The following is an 18,980-nucleotide window of genomic DNA, read 5'->3' as shown; positions in this document are numbered from 1 at the left end:
AACGTTTAAAAGCCCCCAAGTCACTAACGTTTAAAAGCCCCCGAGATCTCCTTTCTTTGTGTATACAAAACCCTACATGGTATGTAACCAAGGAAAAATAACCAAAATAACAAGTGATTTCCCAACCAACCTCATGAATGTCATCAATAAAGCTGTGAAACATTAGGTGAGGACATGATGCCCGACTCATCCCCTAGGCGAGAGAGGTCGCCAACCCCACACTACAGCATAACAAAACCCAGCGGAAAAGGGGCATCCATGTATACAGAGGAAGGAACGCCCCCAGCTATGAAAAAACTCCTCGAGGCATGTCTGACTGACACGCTAGCAAGCATCCTTAACAAACCCGCTCCAGGCATGGCTGCAGAATCCGCAAGGGCTTACACTCTACAACAAAAAAATGAGCAGTTCAACCGACCCCTCCCTCCAACGACAAGTATAACTCACAACGTTACTGATAGTGCAGGTGAAAACACCCTCGCTACCATTCTAAGTAGGATGGAAGAAATGGAGAATAAAAACAAGGCACTACGAGACAAGATGAAATAACACCAAGAACGAGTCGACAAGATACCGGGCTCTCCTAAGCTACTGCCGGAAAGGGATGCCGGAAGGTTTGTAGAGCAGTCATATAGTGATGATGCAGCCCCGCATGCCATACCAATACCATCAAAATTCCGACCTACCTCAGGATATATGACGGAACGACCGATCTTGAAGATCGTATGACTCACTTTGTCACCGCCGTGAAAGGCAATGACCTCACCAAAGAACAAATATCCTCAATTTGGATGAAGAAGTTTGGTGAGACCCTCACGGGAAAGGCATTAACATGGTATTCGCCGCTACCAGCATGCTCCATAGAAACTTTAGAAGAAATGGCCGATAAATTAGTAACCGCCCATGCTGGAGCCCAGAAGGCTGAGGCGAGAGTAAACTACATATTTGCTAATAAGCAGTCCCTAGGAGAGGGACTAAAGGACTTCCTCATCCGGTTTAACAGAGTATTGATGACTATGCAAAACGTATCTGAAGGGATGGCGGTCGTAGCTTTTCAGAACGGGCTGAATAGAGAGGGTTCAAAAGCAACTAGAAAACTGTTGAGCCGATTGATGAAGTATCCTCCAACCAATTGGGATAAAATCCATAATGGTTATTGTGCTGAGGTCAAAGCAGATGAGGGTAATCTCAATGGATTAACTCACTGGCTAAACTCGGTACAAACCAAATCCAGAAAAGGACGAAGAGACAGTACCAGAAGAGATCATCGGATTCTGTGACCTAAATAGGGAACGATACCAACCATATGTTAGGGCGGCCGCCGCACCCTCCCTTGGCTATGAAGAAGGATCGTCCAGACCAAGGACAAGGACTCATCGGAACGAAAGAGATATGCCTCCTTTATTATCTACTCACAATTTTATGTGTCGCCTACAGAAATAGTCTACTCTCTTGAGAAACTTGAAACAAAAGTGAAGTGGCCACTAAAGATGAGATCAGATCCGAACACCAGAAAGTCTAATACCCTCTGTGAGTTCCACTAGAAACGCGGTCACGAATAGGAGATTGCATCGCCCTCAGACAGGAAGTTGTAAACATGTTACAACAAGGGCATATTAAAGAGATGTTAAGCTATAAGGGCGGACCAATTTTTCTAGAGGGCATGAACATCAAGATCCACCATCACCAGCTCATACCATCAACATGATCATCGGTGATAGCGACGACGCCTCTATCAACGGCGTGAAGTTCACCACCACTCACAAACTCAAGCGGTCTATCACCCGCGAACAGTACGACGGACTTAAAGAAAGTATCATCTTTGACGAGTCAGATGTCGAGTTTGACTTTCCCCTTACGATGATGCCCTCGTTATTACTTTATGAATTTTAGATATCGATGTCAAACGTATCACAGTGGATGATGGAACTGATGCATGCATTATCCATCCCCGAGTCCTTATAAAATAAGGCTCGAGGATAAGATAGTGCCGCGCTACATCATGCTAATAAATTTTAATAATGCAGTTGAGCAAACATCGGGGGAAATTACACTCCCTGTCTTGGTCGGCGGCTTAACTCTAGAGACGACATTCCACATCACTGACCAGGCTACTGCGTACAACGCCATAGTGGGACGACCATGGATACACCCCATAAGAGCCATCCCATCTAGCCTATACCAAGTAATTAAGTTCCTGACACCATGGGGGATATTCAGCATACACAAAGAACATTGCACGTCCCGAGAATGCTACCGTATTGCCTTGGATAGCAAGGCCGTACAAACAAAAAAAAACAAAGAAAAAGAGGCATATCAATCAATAGGGTTGAAGTCGAAGCAAGAAGAACCCGAGGATGTTATCATGGATCCCGATATGGCCGAGGTAGCAGATTCGACCATAGAAGACCTCTACCCCATTCAATTGGACCTCAACGATCATAGCAAGAAGGCTTATTGGCTTTAAACTCTAGGAACCGAGTAAATTCAGTCAATTCTTAATAGCTAATGCAAATTTGTTCTCTTTCAGCCATGCAAATATGCTAGGAATCCCAAAAGAAATCACCACACACAAGTTTAACGTCGACCCATTCCACGCCGAGTAAGGAAAGTCAAACATAAATTCAATTCTACCATCAACTATGCAGTCCGCAAGGATGTGGAAAAATGTTAGAAAACAACTCCATCAGGGAGTCAAAGTACCCCAAATGGATTGCCAATGTAGTGATGGTCAAAATAAAAATGGGAAATGGCGGATGTGTGTGGATTTCACAAAATTGAAGAAAGCATGTCCGAAGGATTCATCTCTGTTACCCAACATCGACCAGCTCATCGACACAACAGCCAGGCACAAATTATTGAGTTTCTTGGATGCTTACTCGGGCTATAATTAAGTTCTCATAGAAGAAGAAGATCAGGAGAAGACCACGTTCATCACCCACCAAGGAACATATTGCTATCGAGTTATGCCCTTTGGACTAAAAAATGCGGGGCCTAGATATCAAAGGTTGGTAACCAAGATGTTTAAAGGCCAGCTCGGTAAAACCGTGGAGGTATATATAGAAGATATGTTGGTCAAGTCCATAAGGCAAGAGGATCACATCAATCATTTGAAAGAAACTTTCGACATACTCAAACGATACGGAATGAAGTTGAACCCAGAGAAATGCATGTTTGGTGTAGCCTTGGGAAAATTCTTGGGTTTCCTAGTGTTGCATCGAGGGATCGAGGCCAACCTAGACCATATCAAAGCTATCGAGGGGATACTAGAAGTTTTAACCACCAAAAAGCAAGTCCAAAGGTTGACTGGTAGTATCGCCACCATATCAAGGTTCTCTTTGCGGTCATCAGATAGATGTCACAAATCTTTTGGCATACTTAAGAAGGACAACAATCTTGAATGGACTTCTGAGTGTATCTAGGCTCTACGAGAACTAAAGACATACCTATCATCACCGCCCCTACTTTTGAAACCCGAACCTGGAGAGTAGTTATTCGTCTATCTAGCTGTATCTGAAGTGGCAGTAAGCATAGTCTATATCCGCAAAAAGGTACGCAATATTCCATCTATTACATTAACAAAACACTTATTGAAACCAAGACGAGGTAACCACACCTTGAAAAATTGGCTCTGGCCTTGGTCGTAGCTTCAATGAAACTCAGACCCTATTTCCAATGCCACCACATCTCGGTTGTCACATTCCCCCCCCTGAGGAGCATATTGCATAAACCCGAGCTATCGGGGAGGCTGGGCAAATATGTTATCAAGCTAAGCGAGCACGATATCACATTCCAGCCATGAATAGCGATAAAGTCACAAGTGCTCGCCGACTTCGTCGCTGACTTCAGTGCAAAAATAATGCCTGAAGTCAAAAGGGAAGCCGTCCAAGTTTCTCTCCAAACACAAGACCTCTGGGTCCTATACACCGATGGAGCATCCAATGTATCAAGGTCCCAATAGGTAAAGTAATTCACCAGTCCATAAAGTGACCGGATATGACTAACAATGAGGCCGAATATGAGGCCGTAAGTGCAGGGTTAAGGCTAGCACTCAAATATGGTATGAAACGGTTGAAACTCCAATGTAACTCCCAGATCATAGTCAAGTAAGTCGTAGGGACTTTCCAAATCAAGGAACAAAGATTTCAAAAATACTAGACCGAAATATGGAAGCTATTACCTCAGTTCGATGAATGCCAGCTCGATCATTCCCATAAGTACAGAATGCTAAAGCAGATGGCCTCGCCAAACTCTCCGCAGCTACCAAAAGCATTATAACTAGAGTTAAAAGAGTATTCAACCTCCTCAACTCATCACTAGACTAAGTCGAGGTAAAAACCATAAACTTAACTTAGGACTGGTGCAATCGTATTATCGTATATTTGCAGGATGTCACATTCCCAGGCGACAAAAAAGAGGAAAAAAAACTAAGAATGCAAGCGCCAAATACAGTCTCCTTCATAGCGATTTGTACAATAGGACTTACGGTATCCCTATGGCGAAGTTCTTGGGCCGAAACCAAACCCACCACGTCCTCGAAGAAGTCCATGAAGGCCATTGCATAGCTCACTTCGGCAATCGAGCACTGGTCAGATGCCTCATACGGGCGAGATACTACTAGCCTACCATGAAAAAAGATGCTACAGACTTCATGAGGAAATGCGGACAATGCCAAAATTACACCCCAATGATTCACCAAGCAGGAGAACACCTCCACTCGGTCTTCTCCCCTTGGTCGTTCATCAAATGGGGAATGGACATCGTAGGGCCCCTCCCAGCAGGGCCAGGTAATGTATGATTCCGTTTGGTTTTAACTAACTATTTCTCTAAATGTGTGGAAGCAGGAGCAATCGACCAAATACAAGAATATGAGGTGATCAACTTTATATGGAGAAACATCATATGTCGATTCAGCACACCCAAGGAAATCAGCTGTGACAATGGACCCCAGTTCACAGGAAAGAAAATCGTCGAATTCTTCGAAAAATGGCATATCAAGAGGATACTCTCAACCCCATTCCATCCAGCGGGTAACAGCCAAGTAGAACCCTCCAATAAGTTTATAGTAAACATCATGAAGAAAAAGCTCGAAGACGCTAAGGGACTGTGGCCGAAAATGCTACCAGAAGTATTACAGGCCTATCGAACAACTCCGAAGACAAGCACAAAAGAGATGCCCTATTATTTGGTCTGTGGGATTGAGGCAATAATACAAGTCGAGGTTAGAGATCCCAACCTAAGGTAATCCCATTAAAGCGGCGCAAGTAATGACGAAAGCAGAAGGTAGGAACTTGACGAATGAGGAGATATGGCCTACATAAGAATGGTCTCCCAAAAACAACAAGCAGAATTTTATTACAAAAAGAAAGGAAAAGTACGACCGCTTAAAGTCGCGGACTACGTATTGAAAGCCAAAACTCAAGCGAGCAAAGATCCCCGAGAAGGGAAGCTGGGAACAAACTAGGATGGTCCGTACAAAATCACAGCTAAAGTGAACAAGGGTTCATTCCAACTAGAAAAAAGGGAAGGAAAGCTACTACCAAACAACTGGAATATCATCCACCTCAAATACTTCGACTTCTGAGAGAAAAAGCATCCCCCAAATCGTACTCTTTTTTCCTCACTTTAGTTTTGTCCCATTTGGGCTTTCTCAAGGAGGTTTTTTAATGAGGCGGTGAAAGGAACACTTCGAGTCGAAGTACGTGAAGGTAGGTCGTGGTAACTATTTTATTGCTCGACCTCTCAATACTCTCCAAGTCAACCAATGAAGGGACTAGATTGACTAGGACTTGGACTAGAACGCCAGCCAATACCCACTCAAACAAACACCTACCGGTCTTTGACTGCAATGTAACGAAAGGTTATATTCGACTAAGCTCGAACAAACACCTACCAGCCCTCGACCATGATTTAACGAAAGTTTATGTTCTACCAAGATCAAACAAACACCTAGTGACCCTCGGTCGCAATTTAACAAAAGGTTATGTTTGACCCAACTCGAACAAATACCTACCAACCCCCCGGTTGTGATCTACCGAAAGGTTATGTTTGATTACGATCAAATAAACAACTATCGTCCCTTGACCGTTGTTTAACAAAAGGTTATGTTCGACCTCGCTCAAACAAACACCTATTGGCTCTCCGCCACATCCCAACAAAGAAACAAAAATATATACAAATACAAAAAATAAATCACGGGAAGAGAAGAAGATGCAAGGAACAACTTTGATATTTCATATGCATAAAACTATTTACAATAGGCTCGTGAAGACGCCGGCAGAAAATACACAAAAACCAAAAGACAAAACTACTGGTCACCACCATTATGACCTTCAACATCCTCGCCAACTTGTCCCTCAATAGCATCTCCACCCTGACCATCAATACCCTTGCCATCACCACCTTCTCCCTCAGGATATGTTGCATAATACCAGGCATTCTTCTCGAGTCGATCTACACCCTCGTCCCCCTCGTTCTCACCGGCCTCAAGCATATCAGGATCATACCCACAAGAGACTCGAGCTTCACGAGCCTTAACACGAACATCTTTGAGGGCAGACACTGAAACGGATCCCATTGATAAGTAGGGATTTTGACCACTTATTTGCTCCTCTTTTACTTGCGTTTTAGCTCAAAAGTGCTTAAAGGTATTCCCGAAAACTAAAGAAATGTGCTTACTTGAAGGAATATTGGGAACTGATCCAAAGAAGTCAAAATCAACTCATAAAGGAGTCAAAAGTGAACAAGAACCAAAACAGGACAAAAAGGCTAGCAGTGCGGACCACACAATTCTAGTGCGGCCGCAGAAAGGAGATTCAGAAAGTAGTGTTTTGGCCAACTCAAGGAGTGCGGACTGCACCGGAATTGTTCTGCCGTAGGAGGTCAAGTGCGGCCACAGTCATTATTTTGCGGTCCGGAGATTTGAAGAATCAGATAGCTGTTTCAAGGCAGAGAGTGCAGACCGTATCACTTTTGTGCGGCCGCATAATCAGAAGTGCGGCCATACTCATTTTCATGCGGACCCCAAAAACCCTAAAGTTCCAAGCCCAAATTTCGATAAATGCGGACCGCACGATAATTGTGCGGCCGCAGAAGCCCATTGTGCGGACCACACTAGAATTATGCAGCCACACAACCTTCGCAGGGGCATTTTTGTAAGATATTTTCAGTTTAATATAAATAGAACTTTTTGTCATTTTTAGGTTAAGTTTTATTATGCAGAGGTGCACCTAAGGCGTTTTCTTTACTTATTCAAGTAATTTTGTAGTAGATTAACTTCTAAACATGAGATTTTATTTGTTTAGTCAATTATTATGCATTCTATCTTAATTTCTTCTTGTATTTTTTTATGAGTAGCTAAATCTTTAACTAGGGTTGTGGCTCAACCCTAGTGTGGGTACTTAATGGGATTTAATTTTAGGGCTTGTTTGTGATTGCGTTTAGTGATATTTAGCCTTGTTTATGCTTGAATTTTAGAATTAATGTTTGCAAACATTGATTCATGCCTATTTGACCTAGTCTTTACTTCAGAAAAATAGACTAAATTTAGGAAAACTTGGCTAATAAGGAATTGGGGTGAACTCAAGAAATTGATAGCCCCAATTTAGGAATACTTGGCTAATAAGGAATTGGGGTGAACTCAAGAAATTGATAGCCCCAATTAAAGGGTCATATCTACAGATAGTAAGACCTGACTTGAGCATATATCACTTGAATTGTGCACCACCCATTTGGGCTTGAGAAAGCCAAATTGGGCAAAATCACTCAAACTACTGAGAGGTATAGAGTGAGCAATTGCGTGTGATTGCTATATTACGATCCTCATTAATATAACTTGCCCCATAGTTTACAACCCATTAGGTAGCCACCTAGGTGGAAGTCACGACCCTAGATCCTTTACCATTTGAAAAACACCCAAAACAAAAAACATTATCTTCTAGTTTATTATTTGCAATCAATAGTTAAAAGTAGAAATAGAAACAACCAACAAGAATGTGGAAGTATAAATTGAGGCACATAATAAAATTGCACTAGGTGTATACCTAATTCCATTTCTAACTCCCCGAGGAATCGACCTCGACTCGCATTGTCTTTTATTATTACTTTGACCGCCTTACTACATATAATTGTGGTGTGAGTTTGGGCCGGGGAGTTAAACGGATTTAGCTATATATCTAGATTTTTGTGTGCTTTGTCTTATTTTCCTTCTGAATCACTAATTTTGTGTTTGAATTGATTTTAGGTATGAAAATGGCTCTCAACAACGAGCCTATCAAAAATGGGAAATTGGGGGAGGAAGTGGACGATGATGCCATGGATGAGGTTCCTCTTGAACCTCAAGCTAATAGATGAGGCCGCCTGCCTCACGAAAATGTGCCCACCCTTTCCCCAACTCTACTAAGAGCGTCAGACCACCGACAGTTACCAAATGAGGGTTATGCAAGTGCTATAGTCCTGCCCGCATTAGGGCGGGAAACTTCCAAATCACCAACAAGATGCTTACACTACTTGAGCAACGTGAATTCTTCACCGGGGCTCCGAATCAAAATGCCTACAAGCATCTCAAGGGGTTTGTCGATACTTGTTGGGGGATCAAGAAAACAAATGTCTCTAAGGATGCGCTGAGGTTGAGTCTATTTCCCTTTTCTCTACGGGGAAAAGCATTGGACTATTTAGAGAGGTTGCCCAATCATTCCATCCACACTTGAGATGAGTTGGCAGAGAAGTTCTTTTCCAAATTCTTCTCTCCGGGACATATGGTAACGCTTCGGGATGAGATTCTTGCTTTCAAGCAAGAACCCAATGAGCTATTGCACGGGATTTTGGAAAGATATCGTACCATTTTTAAAGAGTGCCCGAACAATGATATGACTGAGGCCATGATCCAACATAACTTCTATAGGGGGGTCAATACAACTAATCAATGTGTGGTTAACCTACTCGCCGGGGGAAACTTCATGAACACGCCATATGCCGAAGCTTGTGAAATTCTTGATGAGATGGTGGATACCTCTTCGGCATGGCAAAGTAGAGCCAATGTTTCGCAAGGTGATCCTAATGTTATTCACCTACACAAGGAGCTACATGTTCTTGGTCAATCTATTGCCGAGTTGACAACTACCATGAACCAATTGGCTAAAGCTCAGCTTCAACAAGTTCAAGGGCCAAAATAAGTGTATGCAATGGAAGGTGTGAATATGATGGTAAATAAAAGATGACAACAAGGTCAACAAATGCAAACCCGTCTGGAACAATTTATGCAAGATGATAGTGGTTATGATCAAGGTGATTCATTGAATGAGCAAGATGAATAAGTTCAATATGTCAACCATTATCAAGTTCAAAGAAACAATTCTCAAAGACAAAATCAACAACAATGGAGGTCGCAAGGGAACCAAGGCAATTGGAACAACCAAGGCCACCAAGGCAATTGGAGTGATGGCAATCCTAATCAAGGCAATTGAAACAATCAAGGAAATCAAGGCAATTTGGGTGGCACCAATCAAAGCAATTGGGGAGGAAATAACCAAGGAGGGTGGAACAACAACAACAACCGGTGGTCGGGTTTTCAAAGACCCCCGATGTTCCAACAACCAAGCAATCCACCTCCCTATCCTTCTCAAGGCCCGAGCTCTTCTTCGAATGAGATGGGTAGAATTGAAAACATGTTTAAACAGATGATGGAAAAGAATGCCGACTATGATTCTCAAATAGCCTAACAAAACACTTCAATTCGGAATTTGGAGGTTCAATTACGCCAAATCTCACAAGCTTTGAACAGTCGTCCTATGGGGCACTACCCAGTGATACGGTGGTAAACTCGAAGTGTGGGAATAATACAGGACATGCTATGGTCGTGACTACTAGAAGTGGAAAAGGTGGAGATGCAACCATCTCAAATCAAATAAGGATTGTGGATAAAGATGTTGTGGTGCAAGATGATGAAATTCCAAGCAATATGTTTCAGGCTAATGAAGAAATGAGAATTGATATGGACAAAAAATATGGAGGAGATGCAAGAAGAGGTGCACCCATCTAGGGAACATGTGATTGACATGCCGGAACCGGTAGTTCCTAAGGCTAAGGCACCAATGAAAAGGCCTCCTCCTCCATACCCTCAAAGGCTTGCAAAGAAAAACAATGAAAACCAATTCAAAAAGTTTATTCATATGATGAAGAGTTTGTCAATTAATGTGCCGTTGGTTGAGGCTGTCACGACCTAAACTGATGGGCCGCGACGGGCACCCGGTACCTTACTCAACCGAGTACCAATATAATGTATATATTCATGTCATACTATCATAGATAACTGAACCGGAAGGCTGCTGTGAGATAAGTAGAATACAATATATGATACCAGCTTATACACAAGACATACAACCTATAAGACCAAAATAACCACTCGCGTATTGAACATGGGCCGACAAGGACATACAATCTTTTACGTACATGCCATCTATCTACAAACCTCTAAGAATACATAATTTTCATAAAGGTCAGGACAGAGTCCCGCCATACCAAACAATACACGTCTAAATCATACTAACCAATCAAGCAACTCCAAAACAAATGGAGCACACCAACATCTTTCGCTGAGCTGATAGCCTACTTGGAGGGCTCTCGAATTGTCTATCGGGACTTGCGGGAATGAAACAAAGCATCCCCAGGCAAAAGGGGACGTCAGTATGAATAATGTACCGAGTATGTAAGGCACATAAATAAGTACATAACAGACATGGAAGAAGTATAGAGTAAATAACTTAATTTGTAAGTCTGGATAACTCAGTAAATCATGAAATACTTATAGTGTCATTCATATGCGTATGAATGTCATGTCGTGCATAGATATGTGTTCATAACATCATCAATCCTCTGAGGGCATCCCATCATATCATCCCGGCCACTGTGGGCAAATTATCAACGTATACCAGCTGATGAGGTGGTGGTGCGTATACAACGCCATAACCTTTTCCCACATCCCATATACATATATATATGCGTATATAACGCTATCTGGTCTTGGGTCAATGTACATGTATCAATGCATAAAATGCATAAGAAATACGTTAATAAGATTTTCTCGGAATGCCATAAAAGTCAATATGCTTTTCGGATAAACTTTATCAAATACATATTTTTCTGAGACCTATGAACAGAAGATATAACGATAATTCACATGGGGAATCAAGAATATAGACACCCCTAGTATTTCTATGAATAGAGTCAATTATTGAAGTTGTTCATTTCCTTATTTCGTTCGTGTCGTATAGATGATACTAAAAATAAAGAAGGGATAGCCTTGACATACATGGAGTAGGGAAAAATTTGTGTAATATTTCTTGGAAAAGATTGCACCGTACTTCTTTAAAACCGTAAAAGTTTTTACGTTGCTATGGTTCTAACAATTCTCGTTGGAATTATTTTATTGGAAGAATTTCGTTGGAATTCTGCTAGATGGAGGATGAATCCGTTAGGTATTATGAACCCATTTCTTGTTTGAAAGTGTTTTCCACATGATATTTAGGAAGAACTCAATTGGTAATGTTATAAAACTAGGCTTTATGCCTTACACTTACACGTAAGTGTCTTAAAATCCTAAAATGGACACTAAGCTTACTATGACTAAGAGTCATAGGCCACATTAGTGGCTTGCTTCCACGTTATCATCTTAATACTTATCCAAAATTTTCAATTAATTTAATTAGGTAATATCCCGCTGCCCGGTAATTAACCAATTACCCGCATAATTAAGAATTGCCCCAAATTACTTAAAATTCTACTTATTTTTTATATACTTTATACATCCTACTATCATGGTCATATGGTACCTTGTATGTTACTAGTCCATAAATATCGGGGTATTATAGATTGGATAGTATTTTGTCCCAAATTGCCAAACTTCGACGAAAATTCATTTTCTTTGACTTGTTTCCCCTCTCACTTTCACAAACTTACTCATCACTTGTTTGAAATAGCATAATCCTTATAATCTCCAAATAATATTTTCCTTGGACTGATGTCAATTACCTTATGCTATCATTGGAGTGCTTACAATGTTGTTGTGAGACTGTTGTTACACGACCATTTCCTCTTTAGGTCGTTGTGCTTAAGTTGAAGCCTTCTTCCTTATTTTCTTAGCTAGTCTTTTGTTGTAGTACTTAGGGAGAACCCTTGACTCTCGTAAAGCTGTGAGCTTATTACGGACCTTTTAATGTCCTTCCTTGCCTATAATCATCCGTAGTTGCCTACTTTCGTGCCCTTGTGCTTGTAGGGTTGCTTCTGAACTAATATTTCGACTATCTTCCCATTGGCATTTTTTTTATTTCTATAATACTCATATGGTACCTTTAACTACACCGACTCCTATTTGAATATATCTTAAGTATTATAATGATATTACTGTGAGGCTAAATTCTCCATGTTGGGGTTTACTCTATTTATCTTGCATGATTTTGCCGATTTGTCTGTAATCTCTTGTCTAGTCATGACTAGGCTCTTCCTGAATCAACTACTAACTACACGTTGGTCCATTATCATATCCATATTCCGCGAAATCTTTCTTGGGTTATTTCCTTTGTCTTAACTTACCTCACGTATTGGCTCCTTATCTATCAATAACATCTCGGGCATGAACCCTTACTTTTTTTATCTTGATGTCGTGCTTACATAATATTCTGGAATCATAGCATATCTATAACATTTGAATAAGTGCAATCTCATCCCTTTCTTATTTTTTATTGCATTCTTCCTTTATCATTCCATAGTTACTAAATCCACTTAATTCTGACTTAATGCCACATCATTCCATATTCCCCTCTTTAGGGGAGTACTAAGAGTTGGAGTTACGATGATCTGCCTACAGATGTTTTTCCTCTTCACCTTTGGTGTCCTTTCATATCATCAATGACCCTTACTCACCTTGCAGTAATCCCAAAATTCCTTACTTGCGATGTTGACACTTAGTGTAACTGGCACATACAGTCCCTTAAGCTTAACTTACTCATCACTTGTTTGAAATAACATAATCCTTATAATCTCCAAATAATCTTTTCTTTGGACTGATGTTAATTACCTTATGACAAATGCAATGTACAATACTACAGGGTACAACATCATCATAATTTAATACTGCAAAGCGTAGCATCATCGTAATGTAATACTGCAAGGTGTAACAACATCGTAATATAATACTGCAGGATGTAATATCGACGTAATATCATGGTGCATAACAGAGGCATTGGAAAAACTATCGAGATATACAAAGTTCATGAAGGACTTGGTAACCAAGAAAATATGAATGAATTGTGAGACCATAAAGATGACTCATCTAGTGAGTGCTATTGTGCACTCAATGGCTCCAAAGTTGGAAGATTTGGGCGCTTTCACAATCCTTTGAACTATTGGGAGCACCGATTTTGCCAAAGCATTATGTGATCTCAGGGCAAGTATAACTTGATGCCCTATTCAGTGTTCAAAACTTTGGAAATTAGGCAACCGAGACCCATATCCATGAGGTTGCAAATACCAGATCGAACAATAAAGAGGCCTTTGGGTATTATTGATGATGTATTGGTTTGAGTTGACAAGTTTATCCTCCTAGGGGACTTTGTGATTCTTGATTATGAATTGGACTATGAGATGCCTATCATTTTGGGTAGACCTTTCCTTGCTACAGGGAAGGCTCTTGTTGATGTGGAAGTCGTTGAGCTCACTTTTTCGAGCGGGTGAAGAAAAAGTGGTATTCCATGTGTGCAATTCAATGAGGCAACCAAATAGTAACGAAGTTTGTTCGTTCATGTATTTGGTGACAGACGTGATTGTTGATGATGCTAGTGCAAAAATGAATGATGAAGACAAATTGGAAGCCCTTTTGCTCAACCTTGATGATGATGAGGAGAGTGATGGCTATGTGGAGTGTGTAAATGCATTACAAGTCATGGGGTCGTACACTTATGAGCCTTGAAAGCTATCTTTGGATCTTGAAAACCGAAAGACTCCTCCAACAAAGCCCTCAATCGAGGAGCCTCCTACCTTGGAGTTAAAGCCATTGCCTCCGCATCTCAGGTATGAATTCCTTGGACCTTCTTCTACTCTACCAATTATACTTTCTTCTTGCTTAAATAACATGCAGGTAGAGTCCATATTGGAGGTGCATCAAAGGAGGAAAAGAGCAATCGGATGGACTTTGGAGGATATCCGGGGCATAAGCCCCGCCTTTTGCATGCAAAAGATTATTTTGAATGAGGGTGCTAAACTATTTGTTGAACATCAAAGGAGGCTAAATAAATCAATGAAAGAGGTGGTGAAGAAGGAGATTATCAAGTTGTTAGATGTCGGGGTTGTGTACCCCATTTTCAATAGCTCGTAGACCTCTCCGGTGCAATGTGTCCCATAGAAAAGGGGCGTGACTATGGCAACAAATGACAAGAATGAATTGATCCCAACAAGAACCGTCACTGGGTGGAGAGTGTGCATGGACTATAGGAAGCTCAACAAAGTTACTCGGAAAGATCATTTCCCGCTTCCATTTCTTGACCAAATGCTTGATAGGTTGGTCGGGTGTACTTTTTATTGCTTTATTGATGGATACTCCGGTTATAACCAAATCCTTATTTCTCCTGTGCACCAAGAGAAGACCACTTTCACTTGACCCTATGGTGCTTTTGCATTCTCGCGGATGCCTTTTGGGTTGTGTAATGCACCGACGACTTTTCAACAGTGTATGATGGCTATTTTCACCAACATGGTGGAGGACATTCTTGGGGTCTTTATGGATGATTATCTATGGTTGGGAATTCGTTTGGAGATTATCTGAAGAATTTGGATAGGGTGTTGTCTAGATGTGAGGAGACAAATTTAGTGTTGAATTGGGAGAAGTGTCACTTCATGGTCGATAAAGGCATTGTCCTTGGCCATAAAATTTCTAAGCATGGTATTGAGGTCGATAACGCCAAGATTGAGGTGATCTCCAAACTCCCTCCCCTATATTCATGAAGGGAGTGAGGAGCTTCTTGGGTCATGTAGGTTTCTATCGCCGATTCATCAAGGACTTTTCCAAGGTGGTGAAATAATTGTTCAAACTTTTTGAGAAGGATGTCAAGTTCCATTTCAATGAAGATTGTATTAAGGCATTCGAGTTGCTTAACTTCAAGTTGACTACTACTCCTATTATCACCGCACCAGATTGGAGCTTGCCATTTGAGCTCAAATGTGATGCTAGTGATGTTGCAGTTGAAGCGGTGTTGGGGCAAAAAATCAACAAAATCTTCCATCTGGTCTACTGAGCTAATAAGACCATGAGTGATGCCCAAGTCAACTACACAGTGCCCGAAAAGGAGTTACTTGCTATTGTTTTTTTAACCATGGAGAAGTTCCAGCCGTATTTGATGGGTACTCAGGTGATTGTTAACACTGTGAGCACGTGATTTTTGCCCTATATATGAATAATTCCCAAAAATTCCAACAAAATAATTTTTCTTTATTTTTACAATTTTTGTGTATTTCGGTGTCATTTTCTTGATAATTGTCGCATTTTATTTGCGCATGTTAATTTATATAAAATACAAAAATATGCATTTTGCATTTGGGTTTTAGTTTTATATTTTAGTATCAATTAAGGGTTAATTTGTTTAGAACAAAACATGAAAATCACAAAAAATTAGTTCACTTTTGCATTTTAATGATTTTTATTATGAATTTGTCATGAAATAGTTTTTAAACAATTTTAGGCATTAATTAGTTTTAATTTTGAAATATATATTAGGACTTTATTTTTGCAATTTTATAAAATCAATAAAATACAAATGAAAACAAAGAAAAAGAAAGAGGAAAATTAGAAAAAATAAAGGAAAAACAATTAAAAAGGAGGTGGTCTTAAAAAGACCCAAAAGTTGGGCCAATTCCGTTCTTAACCCCCTCCAGCCCAAATGGATCCCAGCCCAAATCGGCCTCCGACCCAAGCCCAGAACCCTCTTCCCATCTGGTCCAATTCGATAAGATCAAAACGACATCATTTGGCATCGATTAATCCAAGCCGTCGAGGTTAACAAGATCAACGGCTCAGAGGCGGGGTAGGCGTACTATAAAAGTGTCCGAAGGTATCCCCCACCCCATTCCCCATCGTCTTCCTCACCTCCCACAAACCCTAGCTGCCCCGCCCTGAAACCCCTAGATCACCGGTGGCGGCGCCAATGCTAATCACCCCCAAATTAACACCCTAGATCCCTCATGAATCCCTCCTTCCTTTCTTGTTATTGGTTTCCCTCGAATGTTGCCGGAGCTCGTCGAATCTCCGATTGAAGTTTCCGGCCAGGTTGCAAGTTTATCCAAACCAGCCCCAAATCATACCACATAATCCCCAAACTTCCCTCAACCCAAATCCATGACCATATTCCTTCAAATCTCTGAGAAGTGGCTCGAATTTCAGATCTAAAAATTTCTGGCAAAAACCCTAAACCAAAATCTTTATGATTTCGAACCGTAATATCCTTAACCATGTGTTCTTTTGTAAGAACACATGGTTAGGGATGTTGCGTGTCAAAAATCTGGAGAGATTCGAAAGGCAGTGCTTAGTCGGAGATTTAGCTCTGTGGGTAAGTTTTCTTTAACTCTCTGAGTCGTTTTTAATAGTCTCATACTCCCTTATTTGGTTAGTGGGATTGTTTGTTTATCGATCATATTTTAATGTCGTTCATAGATAATAATAGTTGTTAGTTTAATTAGCGAGTATTAACGTTAGTTCATGCTGATACACTGTTTTGATTGCCCTGTTTGTCTCTTTCTGGTTGTTTAATGATTCTGTGTTTAGATTTTAGTTTAATGTTGACGATTACTCTCGTTTGATTAATGGATTGTTAGAATATGCAGTAGGATAAGTTGTATTTTGATTTAATTTTGATATTCTGCCTTAGAGTTGGACCTGGTTAGTTATAGCTGAGCAAATATTTTGTTTTAGTTAACTTTAGTTAGATTTTAGCTGGGGTTAAAAGGATTGGGATCAGTTAGCATTGGGCTGTAAATCCCAAACTAGTAGAAGGACATTTTAGGGATAGAAAATCGCAGTTTCTTTGAGAATAGTAATTTCAAAATAGGGGTAAGGGTAGTATAGGTGTTTTAGGGGTAAAAGAGCATCCTAGGGCCTTCTAGAAGGGTATTTTAGTGTAGATTTCAGCCAACTTAGGATATTAGCTTGGGAAACAAGTCAAGAAATGAGGGACTAAACTGAAAATAGGGGTGGGACTAAAAAAAAACCAAAAATCTGATTAACCCTCTGAGATCATCTATAAAAGGGCATGAAGTGCCTTGAGGAAGGGAGGGAATTTTCAGCCTAAAAATTCCACAAAACATACTCTGCAGTCTCCAGATCTGAAGTTCTATTAGCTGAATCACAACACTTTTCCTGGTTTAATTTCGAATGGTTTCTAAATTCAAACAAGTAAAATTTGGAATCATTCATCGAGGATTTTTAATGGTTGGTATTCCTGAGTGTGTTTTGGGATTGATTTATTGAGTTTGCTCTGCATTTCAACTCATTTCTTCTGAATTTTTGAACCTGGGTGGACTGTAATACTCCTCCACTGATTGTGACTGGATTATTATCCTAATTTCTGAGCTGCTGCTGAGTTGTTACTGCTGCTAACTCCCTCTTCTCTATTTACATTCCAATTTCCAGGTACACTTTCAAAATCACCTTGATGTAATCATAATTTGGGATTAAATGCAATAACCTTGGTCAATCTGTGCTCGTTGTATGTATGTAGCTGTAATCAGTTGACTAATAAATGATTACATATATCTGATTCGTTTGGATTGAACTGTTATAGGGATGGTTGATTCAAATTATTTCTAGACTGTTTAGACTGTTGCATTCCATATTCATATAGCTGTAGCTTTCAGTTCATTTCAGTTTGGTAGTCTGTTAAAGTTAAATTTGCAAAGTTACAACTGACTTTGAGTTCAATACGCGTGATCGCTTTCAATTTTGGTTTTAATCTGAATTGCATGTTCAATAGCTTCATACTGGGCCAGCTTTCATTTGAGTTTAGATGTATTAACAGGCAGCCCAGGTCTGTCTTAGTTAAGTAGTGCTTTGAATTGGGCCTAGGGGCATTACGAGCATGAAGCAATTAGTTAAATCAAAGGGTGCCCCAAGGGCTCGATCCCTGGGCTTTACAAATGCCTGTCATTGAGTTAAAATTTGGCCTGCGTTAGGCCCAATGCTTGGAGCTATAGGAGTTTGAGCCCACAACATGTGCAATTACATGATTTGGGCCTTATGGGCTCAAGACCCATTTTCTCTGCATTTTTCTGGATATTCAACCTCGGATTTGACAAAGTATTGGCCCTAATCAATCAGGATCCTTAGAGACAAATTAAGTAGATAACAATAGAATTATTTAACTGATTAGGTTTGTAAAGGTTGTTTAGTAAATTCCACCACCTTCCCCAAAATAATATTGCGTTAGACTCTTTAGGACAATTTTAATAAAATTATCTTCTTAAACTCGGCTGTGCATTGATGCGACACAAATCCAAATCTCGACGAAGTCGAAATGTGTGGACAACCACGGGTGCATTGATTGCGACGTGGTTCGAAATGCGTTTTCACGACGTCGTAATTCTTTTAAAATAAATAATGATAAAAAAGCGGTTTACGGATAAAAGGCACATAAGCTAGCATGTATTAAAATCAGATGAAATCAAATACAACAGTTAAGCGACCGTGCTAGAACTACAGAACCCGGGAACGCCTAACACCTTCTCCCGGGTTAACAGAATTCCTTACTCGGATTTCTGGTTCGCAGACTGTAACAGAGTCATATTTTTCCTCAGTTCGGGATTCAACCAGTGACTTGGGACACCATTAATCTCCCAAGTGGCGACTCTGTATAATTAATAACTAAATCCCGTTCCGATTGTCCTTTAATTGGGAAAACTCCTTTACGCCCCTTCCGGGGGTGTAGGTAAAAAAGGAGGTGTGA

The 18,980-nt window shown here is 40.5% G+C and overlaps 1 protein-coding gene across 1 annotated transcript; it reads left to right on the top strand.

Annotated features, from left to right (window-relative positions):
- The first annotated feature begins 725 nt into the window (after positions 1 to 725).
- Positions 726 to 1,280, top strand: LOC138872868 (uncharacterized). The gene has a single exon (XM_070151289.1). It carries the CDS (start codon positions 726 to 728, stop codon positions 1,278 to 1,280), a length of 555 nt encoding a protein of 184 aa, XP_070007390.1.
- Positions 1,281 to 18,980: the final 17,700 nt, after the last annotated feature.

This window comes from Nicotiana sylvestris, chromosome 7, assembly GCF_000393655.2.
Source record: "Nicotiana sylvestris chromosome 7, ASM39365v2, whole genome shotgun sequence".
NCBI classification, from domain to species: Eukaryota; Viridiplantae; Streptophyta; class Magnoliopsida; order Solanales; family Solanaceae; genus Nicotiana; species Nicotiana sylvestris.
The sequence above is the reverse complement of the archived record's forward strand: the minus strand, read 5'-3'. Positions and strand labels throughout refer to the sequence as shown.

Coding starts and splice junctions, on each gene's coding strand:
- LOC138872868 (XM_070151289.1), top strand. CDS start 726: ATGACTCACTTTGTCACCGCCGTGAAAGGCAATGACCTCACCAAAGAA.